Source organism: Nannobrachium achirus, assembly GCF_963921795.1.
Source record: "Nannobrachium achirus genome assembly, chromosome: 20".
Taxonomy (NCBI): domain Eukaryota; kingdom Metazoa; phylum Chordata; class Actinopteri; order Myctophiformes; family Myctophidae; genus Nannobrachium; species Nannobrachium achirus.
The window spans coordinates 10,549,462-10,569,910 of NC_137827.1; the positions used below are offsets into that span (position 1 = coordinate 10,549,462).

Here is a 20,449-nt window from a genome sequence, read left to right on the forward strand (position 1 = left end):
TGGTCTCATACAGCATTACATTATGTCTCTGTATGGTCTCATACAGCATTACATTATGTCTCTGTATGGTCTCATACAGCATTACAGCATTATTTTTCAAACGTATTCACTTTTTACTTAAAAGGGATATTCCACATTTGATCGTATAATCAGGCTTTTGTGAACACCCCGTTTGCTTGATTCAATATTTAGAAATGTGATATTCATTTTATCAGACACTCACCCATCCAGGGCCCATTCCATTCCTATACAAACCCATTGTAACTTCAAACTCCATTTTAACCATGATGATTCATCAAAAACACTTTTTTCTGGTGACTCATACTACAACTAATTGTGAATCTATATGAACTCATTTAGCTGGGAACCCCCTCCTCAAGGACCCCAGGGGTCCCCCGGACCTCACTTTGAGAACCCCCGTCATACAGTGTGTCAGTGTTAAACAGACACTCATACACCCAATTATAGCATTTTACATGACAATTAATTGTCACTCAAATAATTGCGATTAACGATTTAATTGTGTATTTTCCGTTGATAATTACATTTCTGTTTGGCTTTTAGGCTTTGAAGTTGTACAGTTGCTTTCGAAATGACTGACATTTTGACAATGTTATACTTAAAAAAGAACATTGAGTGTGGAAATAGCCGATCTACAAGCTTGTAGATATGCTATTTCCACTACTTTTTGAAAGTGTTTGTAACTATATTAACATTTCTCAACATGGAAATGATTATAAAACAATTGCGATTACCTCAAATAAATGCGATTAGACGATTATGTAATAATTGTGACAGCCCTAGCAGGCAGGCAGAATCAGGCCGATATTCGATCATAAAATGGTGCATTGGATCATATCCAACGGCGCCACAGATTTGACTTTTTTTTTTTACAATGTCAGCCTCACCAAATACTGTGAATGAAACAGGCATCTGACGACGACTCATATCAACCAAACAGTTGAACATGAATACTAATAAAGCAAAAGCAGATTTTTCATTGTCAGGTTTTTGAAATGCACACGCACACACACACACAACCACACCTGTCAGCCAGCTTGTTGAGTGACAGTAGGGTGGAGGAGTTTCATCCCCTAGGGAAGACAAGTCTTTCTGGGAGAAGAAAACAGCTTGAGCTCTGGACGTAAGACGTGCATTTTTTTTTCAAACGCTCCACCACAGCCACTTCAAGAACGGCTCCTGAAAATGTTTACAAACTATAATTGACTGCCAGAATTAAAACATCTCTTTGGTCCGGGCTGCCAGCTTTTGGAGAGTTTTTCACTAACTTTTGAAAGAAATCATAGAATATTCTGTGACCCGATCCGTCACTCGATGGCCTCAAAAGATGCACATTGTTGCCATAAAAAAAAGGTCCGGTCACCATAATCCCATGGAATGTTACGTCGCGTTGAAGGAAGGCTCCATCAAAACAGAGTAGTAAATACAGATCCATCTCAGAAAAATAGAATAAAAGCATTGCAGTTGCCATAGAACCCCAAATCATAACTGATTGCGGAAACCTCCGCACTGGACTTCAAGCAACTCTGACTTTTTTCTCTATTATAAATCCTTGTTTTGAGTGGTTTCGTGTAATATTGTAATATTTTTTGAAATATGGACTTTTGATATTCATGAGCTGTATGCCATAAAAATTCAAAATGTTAACAAAAAAGGTTTGAAATAATTCACTTTTAATACATTTTTTCTAGATTGATATTCCCATGCATTTTTTGTATTGATTTTGATGTTCTGACATATTACCTTGCTTATTATAGTGATGTATTAACTGCTTATTGTAAGTCGCTTTGGATTAAAAGCGTCTGCTAAATGCCTAAATTGTAAATTGTAATTATTCGCCAAGTAATATGACATAATCGTGACAGCCCTGTGTGTGTGTGTGTGTGTGTGTGTGTGTGTGTGTGTGTGTGTGTGTGCGTGTGTACGCGTCATAGAGAGAGTGTTCCTTGCTGATGCCTCTCCCAGACAAACACAGTGATTGTCCTCAGCTGTCTCGTACGCAGCGAAGCAGCAGACCTGACTGTAGTGATTGTACTGTGCTGCACGTAGCCAGCCGTGCAAAGTAACTAAAAGCTTACTTACTGGACTATGTCCAATGTTCTGTACTTTTACTTCTACTCCACCACATTTCAGAGACAAACATTGCACTTTTACTACACCATAATTATCTGAAAACTTAGTATACAAAGTAATTTGTTACTAATTGCTTTGTAGATTTATATTATTACAAAACATACATTAACCACTTCAGCCCTATTATATGAAAACTTTAGGTACTAATTACTTTATAGATTTGTATTAGAAAAATACATTAACCCCTTCAGCCCTATTGGCCATTTGATAATAGTCGATCTGCAAGCTCACAATGCTCACATTTGAAAACTTGTGAAACAGGAAATTATGCATAATGAGTACTTTCTGCTTTTGGTACTCTCAGTGCATTTTGATCCCAATACTTCTGTACTTTAACGCCAGTAAATATTGAATTACAGACTTTTACTTGTAACAGAGTGTTTCTACATTGCTGCATTGATACTTTTACTTAAGTAAAACAGGAGAGTACTTTTCCCACCACTGTGCGTATGTAGAGGAGCAGCAGACCTGACTGTGAGTCACAGAGGAGTGTGTTAGGCTGCAGGAGGCACAGCCACTCCAGGACGACCCCTCTGCAACCCATTTAACCATTATGTTATGCTTTAAATATTAAAAAATAGCACCGAGTGCCGCGCTGTGTGTGAGCTTGTAGATCTGGCATTTTTGAAAAATTGTGAACATTTTGTGCAATTGAATATTTTTTACCCAATTCTATAAATGTCTTCTAAATCAGTGGTGCTCAAACTTTTTCATGTCAAAGACGCCCAGATTTATATTTGGCCACGGACCCCCCATCTCAACATATTTCGTTCCAGGGACCTCCCAGAAGCAAAATTTTAGTTATGAATGTCCGATTTAAAAATACACATATTCAAAGATTTGCACCAATTTTCACGACTTTTCAAAAATAGCAGATCTACAAGCTCATAGCCATGAGCTTGTAGATCTGCTATTTTGGATAGCCAAAGTATAAAAAAAAATTCCACATATGCTTACACCCACCCACAGCATCATACCCTTTTATGCCCATAGTTTTTTTTCCCCCTCTTTTTGTCTAACATATATTGACAGGTTTCCCCGTTTAGGATTGTCTCTTCTCCTCCTTAAGCCTGATTTAATAGTTAGCTGTGTGCCCTGTGTCGTGCTCAGTAAGATCTACAGCACAAGCTCACAAGGCATCATGAGCTTGTAGATCTGCTGTTTACAGCTGGCAACACCAGTGTGCAAGTCTGTCTGTATTTGTCTATTTGTCTATTTGTCATTCTATCCCGTCCATCAACCTGTGTGTGTGTGTGTGTGTGTGTGTGTGTGTGTGTGTGTGTGTGTGTGTGTGTGTGTGTGTGTGTGTGTGTGTGTGTGTGTGTGTGTGTGTGCGTGCGTGCGTGCGTGCGTGCGTGCGTGCGTGCGTGTGTGCGTGTCCAGACTCTCTGATACACTCCCTGGTGAATTGGCAGTGAACTGCAAAGCTATGGAGGACAGCCGTCTGTCACACAAAGGCCATTATTTTCAGGGCTGTAGGCTGCACTCCACACAGCAGCAGTTTCTACCCAACTCTCCCATCTCTGCCAAGTGGTGTGAGCTGTGGACGGACATGGCATTCCTAACCTCCGTGTAGTTGGCACCCCATATGTTGAAAACATATATAAAAATGGTGTCATTCTTTAGTGCTGAATTTGTGCTACATTGTGCCGTAAATTTTATAATTTGTGCTGCTATCATTATTGAGATATTCTAAGTTATAGTTTTGCTGAGGCTTGCACCCCCAATTTCTTGGCTCCAAATCGGGAGAAAATGGGCTCAATCTTTAGTGCTGGATGTGCTCTAATTTGTGCCATTGACATCAATTGTGCTTTTATATATATATATTTATATATATATATATATATATATAAATATTTATATGGTTATAAATTAGCAGATTTAGCAGCAGTATAGTGATTGCACTACAGAGGGCGGTGTGGAGCAGCAGTATTCCATTGTAGAAGATAGGAGCAGAACAGTGGTGTTGTGTAGAATATCTCAATAATGATAGCAGCACAAATTATAAAAGTGACGGCACAATGCAGCACAAATTCAGCACTATAGAATGACACCATTTTTATATATGTTTTCATCATATGGGGTGCCAACTTCACAGAAGTGGCATTCCTACTGTTGGTAAGACCGTAATATCTCTTCAGACAATGTGCAAAGTTTTACAAGTGACAGGATGCAGGTCCAACAGGGAAAACAATATTCCTCCCCTCTTATTAGAAGGACTGGATGGGATGGCAAAATAAATATGCGATGAAAGTGTGTGTTTTTGTGGCGGCTTCTCTCTTTGTGAGCTTGTAGATCTGCTATTTGTATATATATATATATATATATATATATATATTCCCCCCAAAATAGTAAGATAGGGCCCTTGGTCTCTAGAGCAGGGGTTTTCAAAGTGGGTAACGGGGAACCCTGGGGTGCCGTGACAGGAGTCCAGGGGTGCCGTGAGATCATTTGATAATATTTGGAATTCATTTGGACACTTGAAAAAATATTATTTAGTATCATTTTAAACTTGAAGTACAATGTTATTTTCAGTCAGTTCTAACCAAAATGGCTATTATCTCAACGTTTTCCTCGCAACATAATCACTAAAATATTGTCACTGTCGGGCAGAAACCTCAATCTCCAAGTTTCAAATGTGTACGTCTTTTGCCCTGCTTCATCATACAAGACCGTCGCACAAAACTAGTGAAAACAGCCGATCTACAAGCACACACGAGGCGTTGTGTGCTTGTAGATCTGCTGTTTTCACTAGTTTAGTACATTTTATAGATGATAAATACAAAACGAACGGTTTTGGACATACAAGGTTTCCACCCGACAACGACGATATGCTATAAATATAAGGTGCTGGGAGTGAAAATTATAATGTAGGGGTGCCTCAGATTAAAACAAAATATATACCGGTATGCAAATATATTTATATGCAAATATTTATGCAAAAAAAACCGTTTGGGAACCCCTGCTCTAGAGAGAGCATGGATCTGTAGTGTAGGGCTGTCAAAGGGAATACATTCCCGGGGGAGACTTGTACAACAGGTACTTTGACACAAAGCCAGGCATTCCTTTCGCTTGTGTTCCCAAACAAACAGCTTCCCAACTGTTTGCAAAACAAAAACCACAAAACATAATATCCGCACTGGACATGTGCCAGACTTGAAATCCTTGTGTTGCAACAGAGCCGAAGCACTCGGCTTCTTTCCCTTCATCAAAACGGATGATGAGGTGAACGCCTTTCAGCTGGGCACGTGGGCAGCTGTTACCAGTCTAGGGATAGGACGATATGAAAATGTCATATCACGATTGTTGTGATCAAAGAAAACGTGATTTACGATATTATCGTGATGATCTAAATATCATCAACATCCATTATCCTGGGGCGGAACATTTGCCAAAACATAGCAGATCTACAAGTTCACAACGTGTTGTAGATCGGCAATTCTTTTTGAGAGATTTTGGTAGAGAGTGAAAAAAAAAACCTGTCAAGTACGTATATTTTATAAGTAGGTTTTACCAAGGGTTTAAATGGTACAGGATATGCAGCTCGGCAAATAAAAGGTGAAGTGATCCTAGGCTAGTGCATGACGGAGGACTATTTCATGATACATTAAATATCCACAATACTTATCGTGAGTGTTTTCTTTATCACGATAAACGATAATTAGTTCCATCCTTATGTATACACATGCAAAAGACATCATGCTCTGACATCACTCTACCAGAATGGGTTTTCCACTCTGACATCTAGGGCTGTCACGATGTGACATTTTACATGACGATTAATTGTCACTCAAATAATTGCGATTAACGATTTAATTGTGTTTTTGTCGTTGATAATTACATTTCTGTTTGGCTTTTAGGCTTTGAAGTTGCACATGGCAGATATGACACATAACCTAAATATACAAAGAAATGATGGACATATTTGACAACTTGCTACTTAAAAAATAACATTGACAGTGGAAATAGCCGATCTACAAGCTCACAAGGATCTGCTATTTCCACTATTTAAAAAAAAATATATATATGAAACATTTTCAACATTCACGATTATGGCGATTATGAAAAATAATCGCGATTATGTAAAATAATTGCGATTAGACGATTATGTAATAATTGTGACAGCCCTACTGACATCATGCTATACTGTAAGGTGCATGTGTACATTCCACATGCAGACATGCAGTAAGTTGAGCCACTCACCCACACAGTTGTCACAGAGGCTGCAGTGGGAGGCGCGCGGCGGCCTGAAGATCTTACAGGTGAAGCAGTACTTGAGCTTGACCGTCTGTCCATTGATGAGGACCTCCTTCGTCCTCGGTGGAGGACGGTACCCTGATGAGGAGCCGTTGGCCACGTCTGACACACAGAGAGAGAGAGAGGAGAGAACACAGTTAATCCATTGATTGTGTTGTTGATTGTGTTGTCTATTGTTACCAGTAAGATTCCCTAATCGGGAGATAATCGACCGTCAGGTCGAGCGTGATTTTAGCAGTGTCCAAAAAAGTGTTTGAAAAATTGGCCTGATGGTGGCACTATATGGGATAGATCCATGTTGATGACATGAGTATAGACATATTGTGTACCGATTTGCGTGATTTTAGGGCAAGATTTGTAGGAGCAGTGTCCAAAAATGTGTTTAGCAAGAATCAGCCTCATGGTGGGGCTAGAAGAGGGGCATGTGAGAATTGAGCGTGTGCAAAAATTGGCATGGATCGGGGCAACGGTTGCGGAGATATGAGCAGGGAAAAAATGTGACGTGACACAGACTGACGGACTGACAGCCGGTGGAGGTTTTGATAGTAACTGCGACCTGACGGTCGCAATTAACAGGGACGTGCAGAGAATGTCAGAGAGGCAGGGGCTGATATTTCTAAAAGGGCACTTTTAGTGAAAACATCAAAAATAGCAGACAAGTTCAGGAGATTTTGGACGAGGTAATTATATTGAATGCTGCCTTCAGCTATGGCATGGAAAGGGGGGCCTTTGCATTTCTTTCACCAAAGTCAAAACGGCATTCATGGTCTGGAGAGGGCACTTTTTACAGACTGGTAAGGGCAGGGGCTCAAGCCCTCTTTAAGTCTATGTGTGCAGGTGCCTGGTTTTTAATCTTGTTGAATATCGTGTTATTTTTATTTTTTGTGTGGCTTTGGGCTGCATTTGATGTCATGAAAGGTGCTATACACCTTAATAATAATAATATCCATACACAAACTTTAGAAGGCAATGGAAGCAAATCAGGAGGGAGTTTGTGAAATGGGACAGATCCATGTTCATATCATGACTTTAGAGATACTGTGTACCGCTTTGCGTGATTTTCGGCCAAAATCTGTATAATAAGCTTTAGTACTGTATGTATGATCAAGCAGGGGCATAATAATAATCATTCCTGGTGACATAAAAAGAAAACACAATGAAGTTATATTTCAAATGCTTTCTAACAACACAAAGCTCTTGGAACTATCACAGGAACAAAATGGCAGTTAAAGCGGTGGCTTCTAGCGGAGAGGCGTTGGCGGTGATGACAGGCTCTTAAACAGCGGGAGACGGGAGAAATGATAGTGATTTTCACAACCATGAAAAGGTATAACAACCTGTCTCCTTTTATAGCAGCACTCTTGCCTTGAGTGCTCTCTCACACACTCGTGGGTGTTTCGGGCCGAGAGGTTGCACACGTTTTCCCTTTTTCTTTTTTTTTTTACAATGATGTACAGTACTTCAAGTAAAAGTAGCAATACCACAATGTAAAGTCACTCCGTTACAACAAGTAAAAGTTTAGTATTCAAAATGTACTTGAGTAAAAGGGTTGGCATCACAATGTACTTAAAAGTGCCAAACGTAAAAGTGCTTGTTATGCAGAAATGTCCCATGTCGCGTTGCGAGCTTGTAGATCGGCTATTTTCAAATAGCCAAAGTCTAGGACTGAAGCCAAGGGATTGTATTATGATTATGCTAGGAGGAAGATTTTTTTCCAAAAAAAGTGTACAGAAAGAGTTAAAATTACTTTTTTATGTGGCCACACTCACCAGTTCATAAAGTATGTCTGGTTGTTCAGGTGGTTGGTGACCCAGCTGAAGTTAGCCACACCCACAGTGTTGGGTGAATGGGGGGGGGGGGGGGGGGGGGGATGATTACATGATGTAATTTTATCTGTGTTTTTGTTTTTGGATCGGCACTTTTGACCCACAAGGTGTCTGCCTCCAGGAAGAAACCCCAAATACAAAGGGAATACATAATTGCTCATAACAACCACACCAGGGGGTCTAATGAAGTACTGTCAACCTCCTAGACACATGACCAGAAAAAGTACAAAACTATGGCACCACCTCTGTAAGTGCCTGTAAATGTACTTTACACCACTGTTTTGTTTAGTTTTTAGTTTTGTTTGAGAGAGGCTCATGATGTGGGTGGTTGACATTTCAACTGTAAATGAGACTAAACTAATTGGTTCCCTGTATGAGCTGCGTGTTGTACCTATTTCTCCTCCGCTGTGTGAGCCATCCAATTTGTTTTTACTTGCTTCTCTGCCCCTCTCAGAGCCCAGCACAAAAGGCTGGAATGTGTGCAGCACGCGTGGGAGCAGGATCCCTATCTAGTGCATTTTACGAGCGGAGCAGTGACACAGGCACTGTTGAGGGCAGCGAAACCTACGGTGATATTATATATAATAGCTACTGTACATGGAATAAAGCAAAAATGTGATCTCATGACCAGGGACATGCTGGGCCCCTGATTCAGCCCGGGAAAAAGAGTTGGAGAGGCCCTCATTGCGCGCTATAGAGAGAGATCTCTCTCTATAGCGTTGCTGCTACTCAAAGATTTGCAATTTCAGATCATGACAAGTGATAAGCCAGTGGGCCAATTACAGTTATATTTCGTCGTTGTCGGGTGGAAACCTTGTATGTCTAAAACCGTTTGTTTCAATTGACTTTTCTTTTCTTTTCTGCAAGCGTAATGTAACACTGCCTTTTCCCCCACCGGAATAGGTCTCTACTGCGTTCTATGAATGAAGAGAGTGAGACAAAAACAAACAGTTTAATCTGCTGACAGGTTGCTATATCTCACTATATCTCACTCCTTATACTGCATCTCCCCACGTCTACACATCAAAGGCCATCTATTCCGCATTCACTAACTTTTACTCAATGCTTTAACACATTTAGAACGGGTACACAATTTGCGTATCATTATTTTATGCTTTAACTATTGAAAAATAGCAGATATACAAGCTCACAGCGCGCTGCGAGCTTGTAGATCTGCTATTTTTGAAAAATCGTCAACATTTGAATTTTGACCCAATTCTATAAGTGTCTTTTGAATCCTTCTAAGGTTTTTTGAAAAACCCTATGTTTCTATGTCAGCAATCTGGCCAGCCATCGTCAAAGAAAAGGTCCTTTTCACTTAACTGGAGCTCAGTTAGTCTGTTCTTGAGAGACTACTATGTCAGTGGTTCTCAAACCTTTTCATGTGAAGGACCCCCAAAATTATATGTATTTGGCCACGGACCTCCATCTCAAAATATTTAGTTCTCTGGGACCACCCAGAAGCAAAATTTGAGTTACAAGCGTTCGCTTTGAAAATACATATATTCAAAGAATTGCACACATTTTCACGACCTTTTTCAAAAATAGCAGATCTACAAGTATATCTGCTATTTTTCACTGGTTAAAGCATTCAATAATTCTAGGCCTAAATGGGTTAACACACGGTGGCTGGCAAACTTTTAACACGTCTATATCCTGCTGAGTACCCCCCCCCCCCCCCCCCCACCCCCAAAAACCCCAGGGGAACAATATAAAAAACTGTTCCTCTTTTAAAATATTCTTAAATTTAGCATACATTAGCATACAGTACATTGAGGCTTAGTGAAGGCTATCAGCTGATGCAATGTTACATTGTGTGTGTGTGTGTGTGTGTGTGTGTGTGTGTGTGTGTGTGTGTGTGTGTGTGTGTGTGTGTGTGTGTGTGTGTGTGTTGTGTGTTGTGTGTTGTGTCTCCGTGAATGCATGCGAGAGAGACAGAGAGGGAGCGAAACAACAAGACAATGATAGTGCATGAGATGTAGCAAAATAATCTAATCATTGTCTGGGGGCAAATGTAATGAACGTTACAACTAGTTGATTCAAGGTTACAACTGTGGGGTTTGTTTTGCATGGCAGCTACATCTCACTGGAGATGCCTTCCCGTGCATCCGTTCAAGACGGACTCGAATGTCAAATAATTTAAAAAGTAGAATACCCCAACATTCTTATTGATGGGAAAGCTATCGCAGAAAATAGCAGATCGACAAGCTTGTGATCTTGTTGTCGATATGTTATTTTCAGCAAAAGCTTTCCCAATGATAACAGAAAACAGTAGAGAACACTAGTATAGAGCCCTGAGGCACTCCACTCAACCATATGTCACATCACGCTTTTGCCCTACTTATATATCCGCCACCGTTGCCCCTATCCATGCCAAACTTTGCACACTCCTTGGTTGCCGCTCATTTCTCACATGGCCCTCTTCTAGCGCCACCATGAGGCAGATTCTTTCAGAACACATTTTTGGACACTTTTCCTACAGATTTTGTCCTAAAATCATGCGAAGCGGTACACAGTATGTCTAGACTCATGTCATCAACATGGATCTGTCCCATTTACAATATTCCCTCCTGATTGGCTACCATTGCCTTCTAAAGTTTGTGTATGCGACCTGACGGTCGCTTATCTCCCGATTTAGGGAGTCTTACTGGTAATATAATGTTGTTGTTACAATAGGTGGCAGGCAAGGCAAGGTTTTATTTGTATATCATGGGGTGCATGCATTCATCTTTGACATCTTTGGAAGGCAAATCAGAATGACTGACTGACTGACTGACTGACTGACTGACTGACTGACTGAACAACCTACTGCAGCAGACGAGGACAGAGTGATCAGGTGTTGGAACAGGGCCAGGATGAAGGGAAGCATGTGAAGACAGACTAGTGATCAGTTGTTGGAACCAGGGATATGAACGACTCCGTATTTTGCGAGTCGACGTGTCGATCGACCTTTTCGCTAGGCAGTTGAAATGAGAGCGCATAATACGCTGTCCTTTACCACAACTACAGCCTAATGAATGTCATTAGTCAACAACTGGTGGTTTTTCAGTATTTTCTTTTCTCTCTTTTCAGCTTTTTTACTCCTTTCTCCTCTCTCTAACACTGACAACAGTGGTTCTCAAAACAAATCTTTTTTGACTCAGGGCACCCCTGTAAATAACCTTTTCATCCACGGCACCCCTATTAATTTTTTGAGAATTCAGATTTACGCCACGTAAATAAGCACATCTTTTCCCCTAAAATACAGTATGACATCAGTTACCATTACAACAGACTGAAAATAACTTTATACTTGACATTTAACCACTTGAACCCCAGCCTCCGATCTAGCAGCCGCAACTACCAATATCTTTCATGCGACATTGGGGAAAAACAAGCCCAAAGTTGCTTATAACAAGCATAATGGGTCCGTGTTGAAACCAATCGCGGAGGATTAGTTCCGGCCTCTTTTTATTCCGTTGCGATAAATATATTTTTTTAAATTAAAGCTTATTAAATTCTCTGGTTCCTCTGGCCTGGCGGAGAAGCAGTACAAAGGCAGAGACTGTAAGACATGCCGAAAATATGGACGGCCTAAGGGTTCATGTGGTTAAAGTGACACGTGTGACTGAGGGATGACTGTATAACCTGCTGCTACGAGACACTCTTGTCGGTGAGCGTGGCAGACAGCTGTTGTCTATCCATCCAGCTTCCTTTCCCTGCACACGTTCTCCCCTCTTTTCTCCTTTGTCAGCACATTCATTTTATGGCTTCCCTATCTCGAGTCTCCACTCAGACCATATCTCTCCCGCTGACACACCTATCCTCCTCCCACATCACCACGCTTCTGACAAATGCATAACACCACGGCACACTGTGGAGGGAGACGTCTGGAGACAGATGCGAGCGCGGCGTTCCAGACGAGACTCTCGGGGGCCAGCCTGGTATCTCGTCTCGTCCACAATCTCTTGGAATACTCCGGAGACCGTCTGCAAAATTCAGCCCGTTAAAAAAAAGTTTTGAGGTGAGGAAGAGGCCGTCATCTTTCAGCGGAAAAGCTCGGGTGGGCACTTGAATAATCACGACACAGGGTTATCTTTAAAAAAATAAATTCAAATATATTTTGGAAGCAGCAGCAGCTACCTTGCTAGGCTTTGACAAATGTGTTTTCCAGTAGTTGTTTTAAGCGCCTGCACAGGGTATATGGAAGTGGGGAAGTTAACAGAGATCAGCCCTATTAACTGAGAACCCGTCTGAGCCAATTCAAAAGTTTCTGGCTTTTAAAACCGCACACTCCTGGGACAAGGTCACAGATTAAGGTCAAGCTGTCCCGAGTTGATGACATATCTAAGACAAACGGCTGTCACACAGGACTGATATCATCGGCTGGCCACATGAAGTCCTAGATTCACATGGGAGCAATGCAGCGGATCCCAAGATCCAAGCAAACCACAGAGGCTCTCTTTTTTAACCCGCTTTCACTGTTTGTCTACTGTACACATGTCCAGTGGCACTGTGCCTGGACTAGGGATGAGAAAATAATCGTTATTATTTATCGTGATAAAGAATCTCAATAATCGTATCGCGGATATTTAAATGTATTGTGAAATTGTCGTCATACACTAGTTTGAATTAGCTTTTGAGCAGAAAATTCAGTACAACTTGAAAGTGTTATTTTGATTAGCGTGGTAATATTGTTAATCGCAATTATTTTTGCCATAATAATTGAACCGTGCAATTGTCATATTATCCCATCTCTAGCCTGGACAGACAGACATTACTGTTAAGCCTGGTATATACTCCGTCCGACGTCCGAACAGGGTAGACTACGCACCAACTAGATCTGAACTTGCACACAGTGGATGGCCATTAGCCTAGGAAGACAGCCACAAACGCCAAATGTAAGCAGTTTAGCTTGGTTACAGTCCCCCAGGCTACGGGATCAGGGTTACGGTCCCAGCCAGTGGGTGGACTTAGCTACGGGGCTACACAATACAGTACACACACACACACACAAACGCACGCACGCACGCAGACAGACACACTCTTCATCACTTTCTTCGGATGCTCTTGCACTCCCGAGACTATCCAAAGAATGTTCAGACTGAACATTGCGTGTGCTCAGACGTTCAAGGTGGGAGTGATTTATTTCGTTTTGTTTCTTCATTCTGCCTGCAATAGAAAGCAGCGATTGTTTTGAAGGACACTGGGCTGGCATTGAAGAAACACTAGAATTTCTCAAACTACTGAAATCTTCCTGTCAATGCCCCGCTAATTGGTATGTAATTTGGCCTGGAGCACCCCATTTGAAAATGGTTCATGTCACAGATTATTTTTAAGTGCAAGCTCAATGTTTAAACTGCTCATTTTGGAACCCCCTGAAGGACCAGTGGGGGTCCCGGACCCCACACTGGCTGCGTTTACATGCACAACATTTATTCATTCAGAATGAACTCATTACGAATAGAGATTCATACCCAAACGTTTACATGGAACCTGAACAAAAGTCTATTCTGATTCCAACGGTATATACCACCCCTCCAGACCGGAATGAAAATTCATTCTGAATGGATATTCTATTCCATTCTGAGGTGTTTACATGAGCATGTTCATTCTGAATGAGCAGTCATTCTGAATGTGTGTTTCCTAAACTCACCAGGCTTGAGTTAAGACCCGCCTCGCGAAAACGCGAGAACTTCTAGGAGTGGCTGAAATCCTTGCCGGACACATGGAGGGTGGATAAAGTCAGTAAAGGCATGAAGATAATCTTAAAACTTGTACTGAGAAAAGCCTGCATTTGCACAATGCACAGCTATTAATTTGTCACTATAGTGCTCAAAGTAAACTGTGCTAAACATTCTGAATACAAGTGGAATCTACCTGCCCATGTAAACGAAGCCTCTGAGAACCATAAAGTGCTGGAAATAAGTAAATGTTATGGTGTCAAGAGTCAGTTGAGCGCACGCACGCACGTACACAGACTACACACACTCAGAAGCCTTAGCTCAGGTATGCCCGACATGCTCCAATAATCAACTCTTGCTTTGCTGCCATGGAGAAAAATTGCCTCTGAACCAACTTCAATGACTGCTGCGCCTGAACGTATATAAACCTTAAATGTCACCGCGTCCTCTCTCTCTCTCTCTCTCTCTCTCTGTCTATCCATGTGCTCCCCATCTCCCCCCATGCAGCCCTCTCTCTCTCTCTCTCTCTCTCTCTCTCTCTCTGTCTATCCATGTGCTCCCCATCTCCCCCCATGCAGCCCACTCTCTCTCTCTCTCTCTCTCTCTGTCTATCCATGTGCTCCCCATCTCCCCCCATGCAGCCCTCTCTCTCTCTCTCTCTCTCTCTCTCTCTCTCTCTCTCTCTCTGTCTATCCATGTGCTCCCCATCTCCCCCCATGCAGCCCACTCTCTCTCTCTCTCTCTCTCTCTCTCTCTCTCTCTCTCTGTCTATCCATGTGCTCCCCATCTCCCCCCATGCAGCCCAAAGACCCATTCTCCTCCCCACAGGCCTCCAGCTTCTACTGGAGGAAGCAAAGCGGGCCTGCCTGGTGTTGCCTTGACATTCAGCCAGCCGGCAACAACATACCCAGTCTGTTTAATGCTCCAGCGAGTCTCCTGGTTTCTGGTGTGTGTGTGTGTGTGTGTGTGTGTGTGTGGAGATGAGCGGATGCCAGCCTGCCTGCCAAGGCCCTGGCGTACGGTACTAAACTGAGCAGGCAGAGGCAGACCCGGGCAGTAGCATCAGGAATGACACCCAGAGAGGAAATAAACTCACTTTCCATTCACAGCTGCGACCCGGTCCTGAACCTAGCAGTGCCACACTGCTATTTATGTTTTATTATGGCGTTTGCTGTCGGGCAGGTACCTCCCATCCTTTTCCATATTTTAACTTTTTGTGCTTTCTTTCTGTGAATAAACTCATTCACTGCCAAGAAAATATAGCCAACTAACTCCCAAATGCCAGCAATTTCGATTTTTTCTTTACCATTTAAAGTAGTCACAGCATATTTATCTCGACTTGAGTAAGATCCAGTCCTATCTCGATCTTGAACACGGACACGCTAGGGCAATCAACCAAAAAGTCAACAAGTGGACTTCAGTACACAAGTCGACTCCCACACGGGAATGTCGAAAGTAAAAAAAAAAAGAAAAACAGAAAACAAAAATGTTTTATCATTATTTTTGCTCCATGTCTGCTTGTGTACAGCATTCAAACAGTAGCATTGTTTACTGTCAAGGACATAGTGATTCTCTCCTTTTCCAACTGTGGAATTTCAATGGAATTAAGCACAGGGTTTCGGGTTTTGTAAAAAAATATTTTAGCTGCAGTAAAGGTAACATTCACAGACTCAGGGATATGTCCATGGGCATAAGTAGCGGTGGCTTCGCCAAGCAGCATATGACAGCAGAGGCAGCACATAACTTTGCCAGCCTTTCAGAGTTCAGCTCTGCACAAAATTGGCTAAAGTAGACCTAAAGTTAAATCCCAGTTGTTCTCATTCTCTCTCTCCCTGATGTTCTCACTTGCTGCTGCTGCCTGTGTGATTTATATTCCGTCCTTCAACGGTGGCGCACCAAACACAGCAGCAGCAGCATGGGCAGAGCCAATATAAACCCAACACGTGTTCATCTGGCTTGTATTCTGGGCTTGCAGATCCGTTATGTTCGGCGTGGAACTACCGTATATCCAAAGGCAATTCTCTCACACGCACGCACGCACGCACGTACGCACGCACGCACGCACGCACGCACGCGCACACGCACACACACAGTCTATGTGTTGGGACTGAGGGCTCAGAGGCTTAACAATTTTGCTGCCATTTTAAACATAGCTGTAAGCAAGCAGCTGCCAAATTGTCCTTACCTTTTAAAGTGGGCACGTGGACGCATAGTGCATGATCTGTGCGCGACTCATAAAAAAAATCCATTGGAATAGACAAATCCGTTGCCAGGCTGTTACCCCTGCTGTATCCGCCAGTGTTACATAAGAAAACATTGGACACAGCCAGCTGTGCGCTATGGTAACACGTGGACACGTTCGCGCACATAGCAGACGATATGTGCGCGGATCATATGCCAGGCGGGCACAAGAATCAAAACAGCTATCAAATAAATAAAAAAACGTGTGAAAAAAGACGATGAAATGACCGTGCTGCTCCTTCCTCTGTTTACAATGTAAACAGATGGGACGGAAGCTACGATTTGACGTCAGACCGGATATGGAAACCTAGCTCCGGTCTAAACAGGAAATACGACGGGATACAGTTAGGAGGCCGGCCTAAAGAGCCAGAATCGGCTATAATCAGCGACCATACTTTTAATCGTTTCATAATGATTAAAGCTAATTAAATTTCCGGGATCGACGGGCATCGCAGCGTGGTACAGCGGGAAATCAACGGTTTCGACGGGGATCGTGGGAAATGAGTTAATGCCAGCAGTGGTTCTAGCAGCTATCAGCTTACCATCCTGATAAGAGAGAGCAGAGATGATACTTTGTATCATGTTGTTGGCCGTGTCATTGTGTCCTCTGTGTGTGTATAGTGGTAAACAGATCAATGTGTTGTAACAGCAGAGAACCTGAGCTCTGTAGCGCTCTGAGTCGATGACAACATCATAACATATTCATGACGACACCGACGCTCATTTACAGCAGCACCCTGTGTACCGTTTACACACACGCTGGAGCCCAATGACTCAAACTGCTGAGATAATTTGTTTATAATGGCATTTGTTTATAAAGGTCTATGGAAATTCAGAATGGGGGAAGAAAACCGCAAACCAGGTAGGATGTGTAGATTACGTCACAATTCACTACTCTATTCAAGCCATGTGATGATGACACCTAAACCACATGAACCCACATACCAACCCATATCGGGCACAAACATCTTATCTCCATATTCTAACTTTTTGTGTTTTTTTTTTTTTCGTGAATTAATTAACACCCTACTTGGTCATAATACAATGTTACACAAAAGTAGCCGATTCACAAGCTCGAAATGTGGCGCAAATCGACGTGTTTTGAGCTTGTTGATTTTTTTTATAAGAATCTTGAAAAGCATGAGTCTTGGACTAAAGCCCTTTGCACACAGGCGCGTTTATCTGCACGGATAAAACGGACAATTTCATTTTTTTAAAAGAAAACAATGATTCTCTACACACCGGATCCGAATTAGCTGTGCGACGAGTGGCTGCGGCCGTGCGTTTTTTTCTCGATCGAACCCAGTTCGATTCGTGCGTCTTGTCGCATGCGGTAAAAAACTCATCACTCCTTTTATGACTCCTTTTGGGATCCACAGCGCCGATTCCGCACAGCATTACACACCAAATCCAATGCGTTTTATTCATGCAGCAAACTAAAAAAAAACTAAAAAACTAAAACGCAACTGTCCTGTGTGCAAAAGGCTTTACTGTATGAGGTTCTACCCGACAGACACAATATTATACAGTATATGTGTGTATGTGTGTATGAACGTACCAGTGTTGTAAAGTAACAAAGTACAAGTACTTCGTTACTGTACTTAAGTACAAATTTTGAGAATTTGTACTTTTATTTATATTTTTTCAACCCTGAACTTTTACTTTTACTCTGTTACATTTAAAAGGAAAAAATCATACTTTTACTCCCCTACATTAAAATTGGACACCTCGTTACTCGCTACAAATCGAAAATCTTAATATTATAGCAGTCTGTCTCATACTGTTTGATTAGTACGGAGGAATACACAGCAGCAGCGCTGCCTCAGACTGTACATGCGCAGTTGCGCACGCGGGGCTCCAAAAAAAACAAAGGAAGGGAGGCGGGGTCGCTCACTGCTTGCAAAATGGATATGTACGGACAACACGCCGTCACAGAAAGACGACAAAGTGTACAGTTTGCCTGCGTTCGACTGCTTCGAAAGACAACAAAGTCGCCATGGCTTCCTCCTCTGATACAGACGAACGTGATACAGCAGACACAGAAGCAGTTGTTGCTACTGGCAGTGGCAGTGGCACAGCTGCTTCGGCTTTTATGTACTTTTGATACTTAAGTACATTTAATGAGAACTACTTTCATACTTTTACTCAAGTAATAATATTATCGGTGACTTTTACTTTTACTTGAATAACTTTCAAGTGGAATATCGGTACTTTTACTTAAGTATGGGTTTCCAGTACTTTATACAACACTGGTACGTACATACAAGTCATACATGCATGTATTTTTTCCTTCAGTCCCCAACTCCTCCAAGTGTTTACTTAGCCATCAGTACCCTGAGTCAATAATATGCCTTTATTTAGTCATTCTGTCTCACAGCAGCCCTGTCCCTGAGACCTACCACACACACACACACACACGCACGCACACACACGCATGCACGCACGCACGCACGCACGCACACGCACGCACGCACGCACGCACGCACGCACACGCGTACGCACGCACGCACGCAAGCAAGCGTGTTTTCTCTTCCCCCGCCAAAGGCAGCAGCAGCGCAGCACCATTTTTAATGTTGTTCCAAATTCTTGTAAGAACTAAAGGGCCATAACAAGCCTGCTGCTCTGGTCTGGTCTGGTGCTCTGGTCCACAGGGCAGAGAGAGAAGAACTAAGGGCCATAACAAGCCTGCTGCTCTGGTCTGGTCTGGTGCTCTGGTCCACAGGGCAGAGAGAGAAGAACTAAGGGCCATAACAAGCCTGCTGCTCTGGTCTGGTCTGGTCTGGTGCTCTGGTCCACAGGGCAGAGAGAGAAGAACTAAGGGCCATAACAAGCCTGCTGCTCTGCTCTGGTCTGGTGCTCTGGCCCACAGGGCAGAGAGAGAAGAACTAAAGGGCCATAACAAGCCTGCTGCTCTGGTCTGGTCTGGTGCTCTGGTCCACAGGGCAGAGAGAGCCAGAGAGGCTGGCTGGGCCGCGTGCACTGCAGAGCACAGCACAGCACAGGGAGGAGAACTCCGTAGTGGTGTAGAGCAGGGGTCTTCAACGTTTTCAGGCCGGGGACCCCCAAACTGATGGGGAGATGGAGCAGGGACCCCCTACCACCTCGTAGGGTGGGGGGGTCGGGGCTACGACATATTTTTTTATTTTAAACATGTACAAGTTACAGCGAGCAGGGTGGGCCGTACCACTACCATTTCTAAACATACTACTTATTAACTGAGAACCAATGTCAATAATATCAACAATCTGTCAATTGCATAGTAATCATGTATTCAAGCTATTCAAAATGGATTGAATCATGATTTATTTTTTAACATAAATGTGAAAAAAGAAAAAAAAAGAAAAGATTTTTTTTTTTTTTGAAATCTTTTTTTTTTAAGCAATAATTTCGCGGACCCCCTGCAGTACCTCCGCGGACCCCCTAGGGGTCGCGGACCCCCTGTTGAAGACCCCTGGTGTAGAGTAACTAAGTGCATTCGCTTAAGCATCAATAAAACAAGCCTGCCATGTGTACTAAATCGTTCAAAACAATTGCTTTCTGATCCGAGCTCTTTCTCTGTTCTGCCCTCCCCTCCCACAAGCTCTCCTAAAGAGATTAATTAAGACAGTCCAGAGTTCGTTTAACGAGTCTCGGCTGGCCCTGCGGCGTGGAAAAGGGTAACATCGTTGGGAAATACAAGCCTTGCATGCATTCCAAAAATAAATCAACTTTAGAATACTATTGTGGGGGCAGTGGGCTGTTTCTCCACACCAGCGGTTTCCAAACTAACCCTTCTTTTTTATGTGTAAAAAATAAATAACCGATAACTTAAACGCTAAGAACATAATAAATATTTGCAGACCTTCCCGCGTTTACCACAATCACATCAGGTGCCTACACTAGTGTTTTTTCCCCGTTTTCTGTTTTTGTGGGGAAAGCTTTGGCTGAAAATAGACAATTAAGCTTTCCCCAGAAAACGGATGCTGGGGTTTCAGTGTCTAAAGGGTTATTTCACTTTCAAAACATGTCTGGGATCATTTCAATGTCTACTCAGCCCTTTTCTGTTAAGTTGCTTGATTCAGTATTTAGATATTTGATATTATTTTCATCAGACACGACCCCTTCTTATACAAACCCAAATCCATTTTAACCACAATGGATTCAGTGAAAACACACGTTCTTGGTTCTGGTGACTGATATGGGGCCTCCTAATGCATAACGGGGCTCTGTTCCTGTCCATGTCTAAAATGGATTTTGACGTTACAATAGAGGCCTTTCTGGGCCCGCCCCTTTCCCCCCTCCCCCTGAGCAGCGGCCATGATGGAGCTA

The 20,449-nt window shown here is 42.6% G+C and overlaps 1 protein-coding gene across 2 annotated transcripts in view; it reads right to left on the reverse strand.

Moving 5' to 3' along the window:
- LOC308305704 (palmitoyltransferase ZDHHC14-like) overlaps positions 1-20,449 on the reverse strand; it is a 108,062-nt gene that overhangs the window by 23,831 nt on the left and 63,782 nt on the right. For both annotated transcript variants that reach the window (XM_080750540.1, XM_080750541.1), the window contains exon 4: positions 6,358-6,513. In XM_080750540.1, coding sequence (XP_080606666.1) covers positions 6,358-6,513 — 156 coding nt within the window. The remainder of the gene's footprint in view (positions 1-6,357; positions 6,514-20,449) is intronic.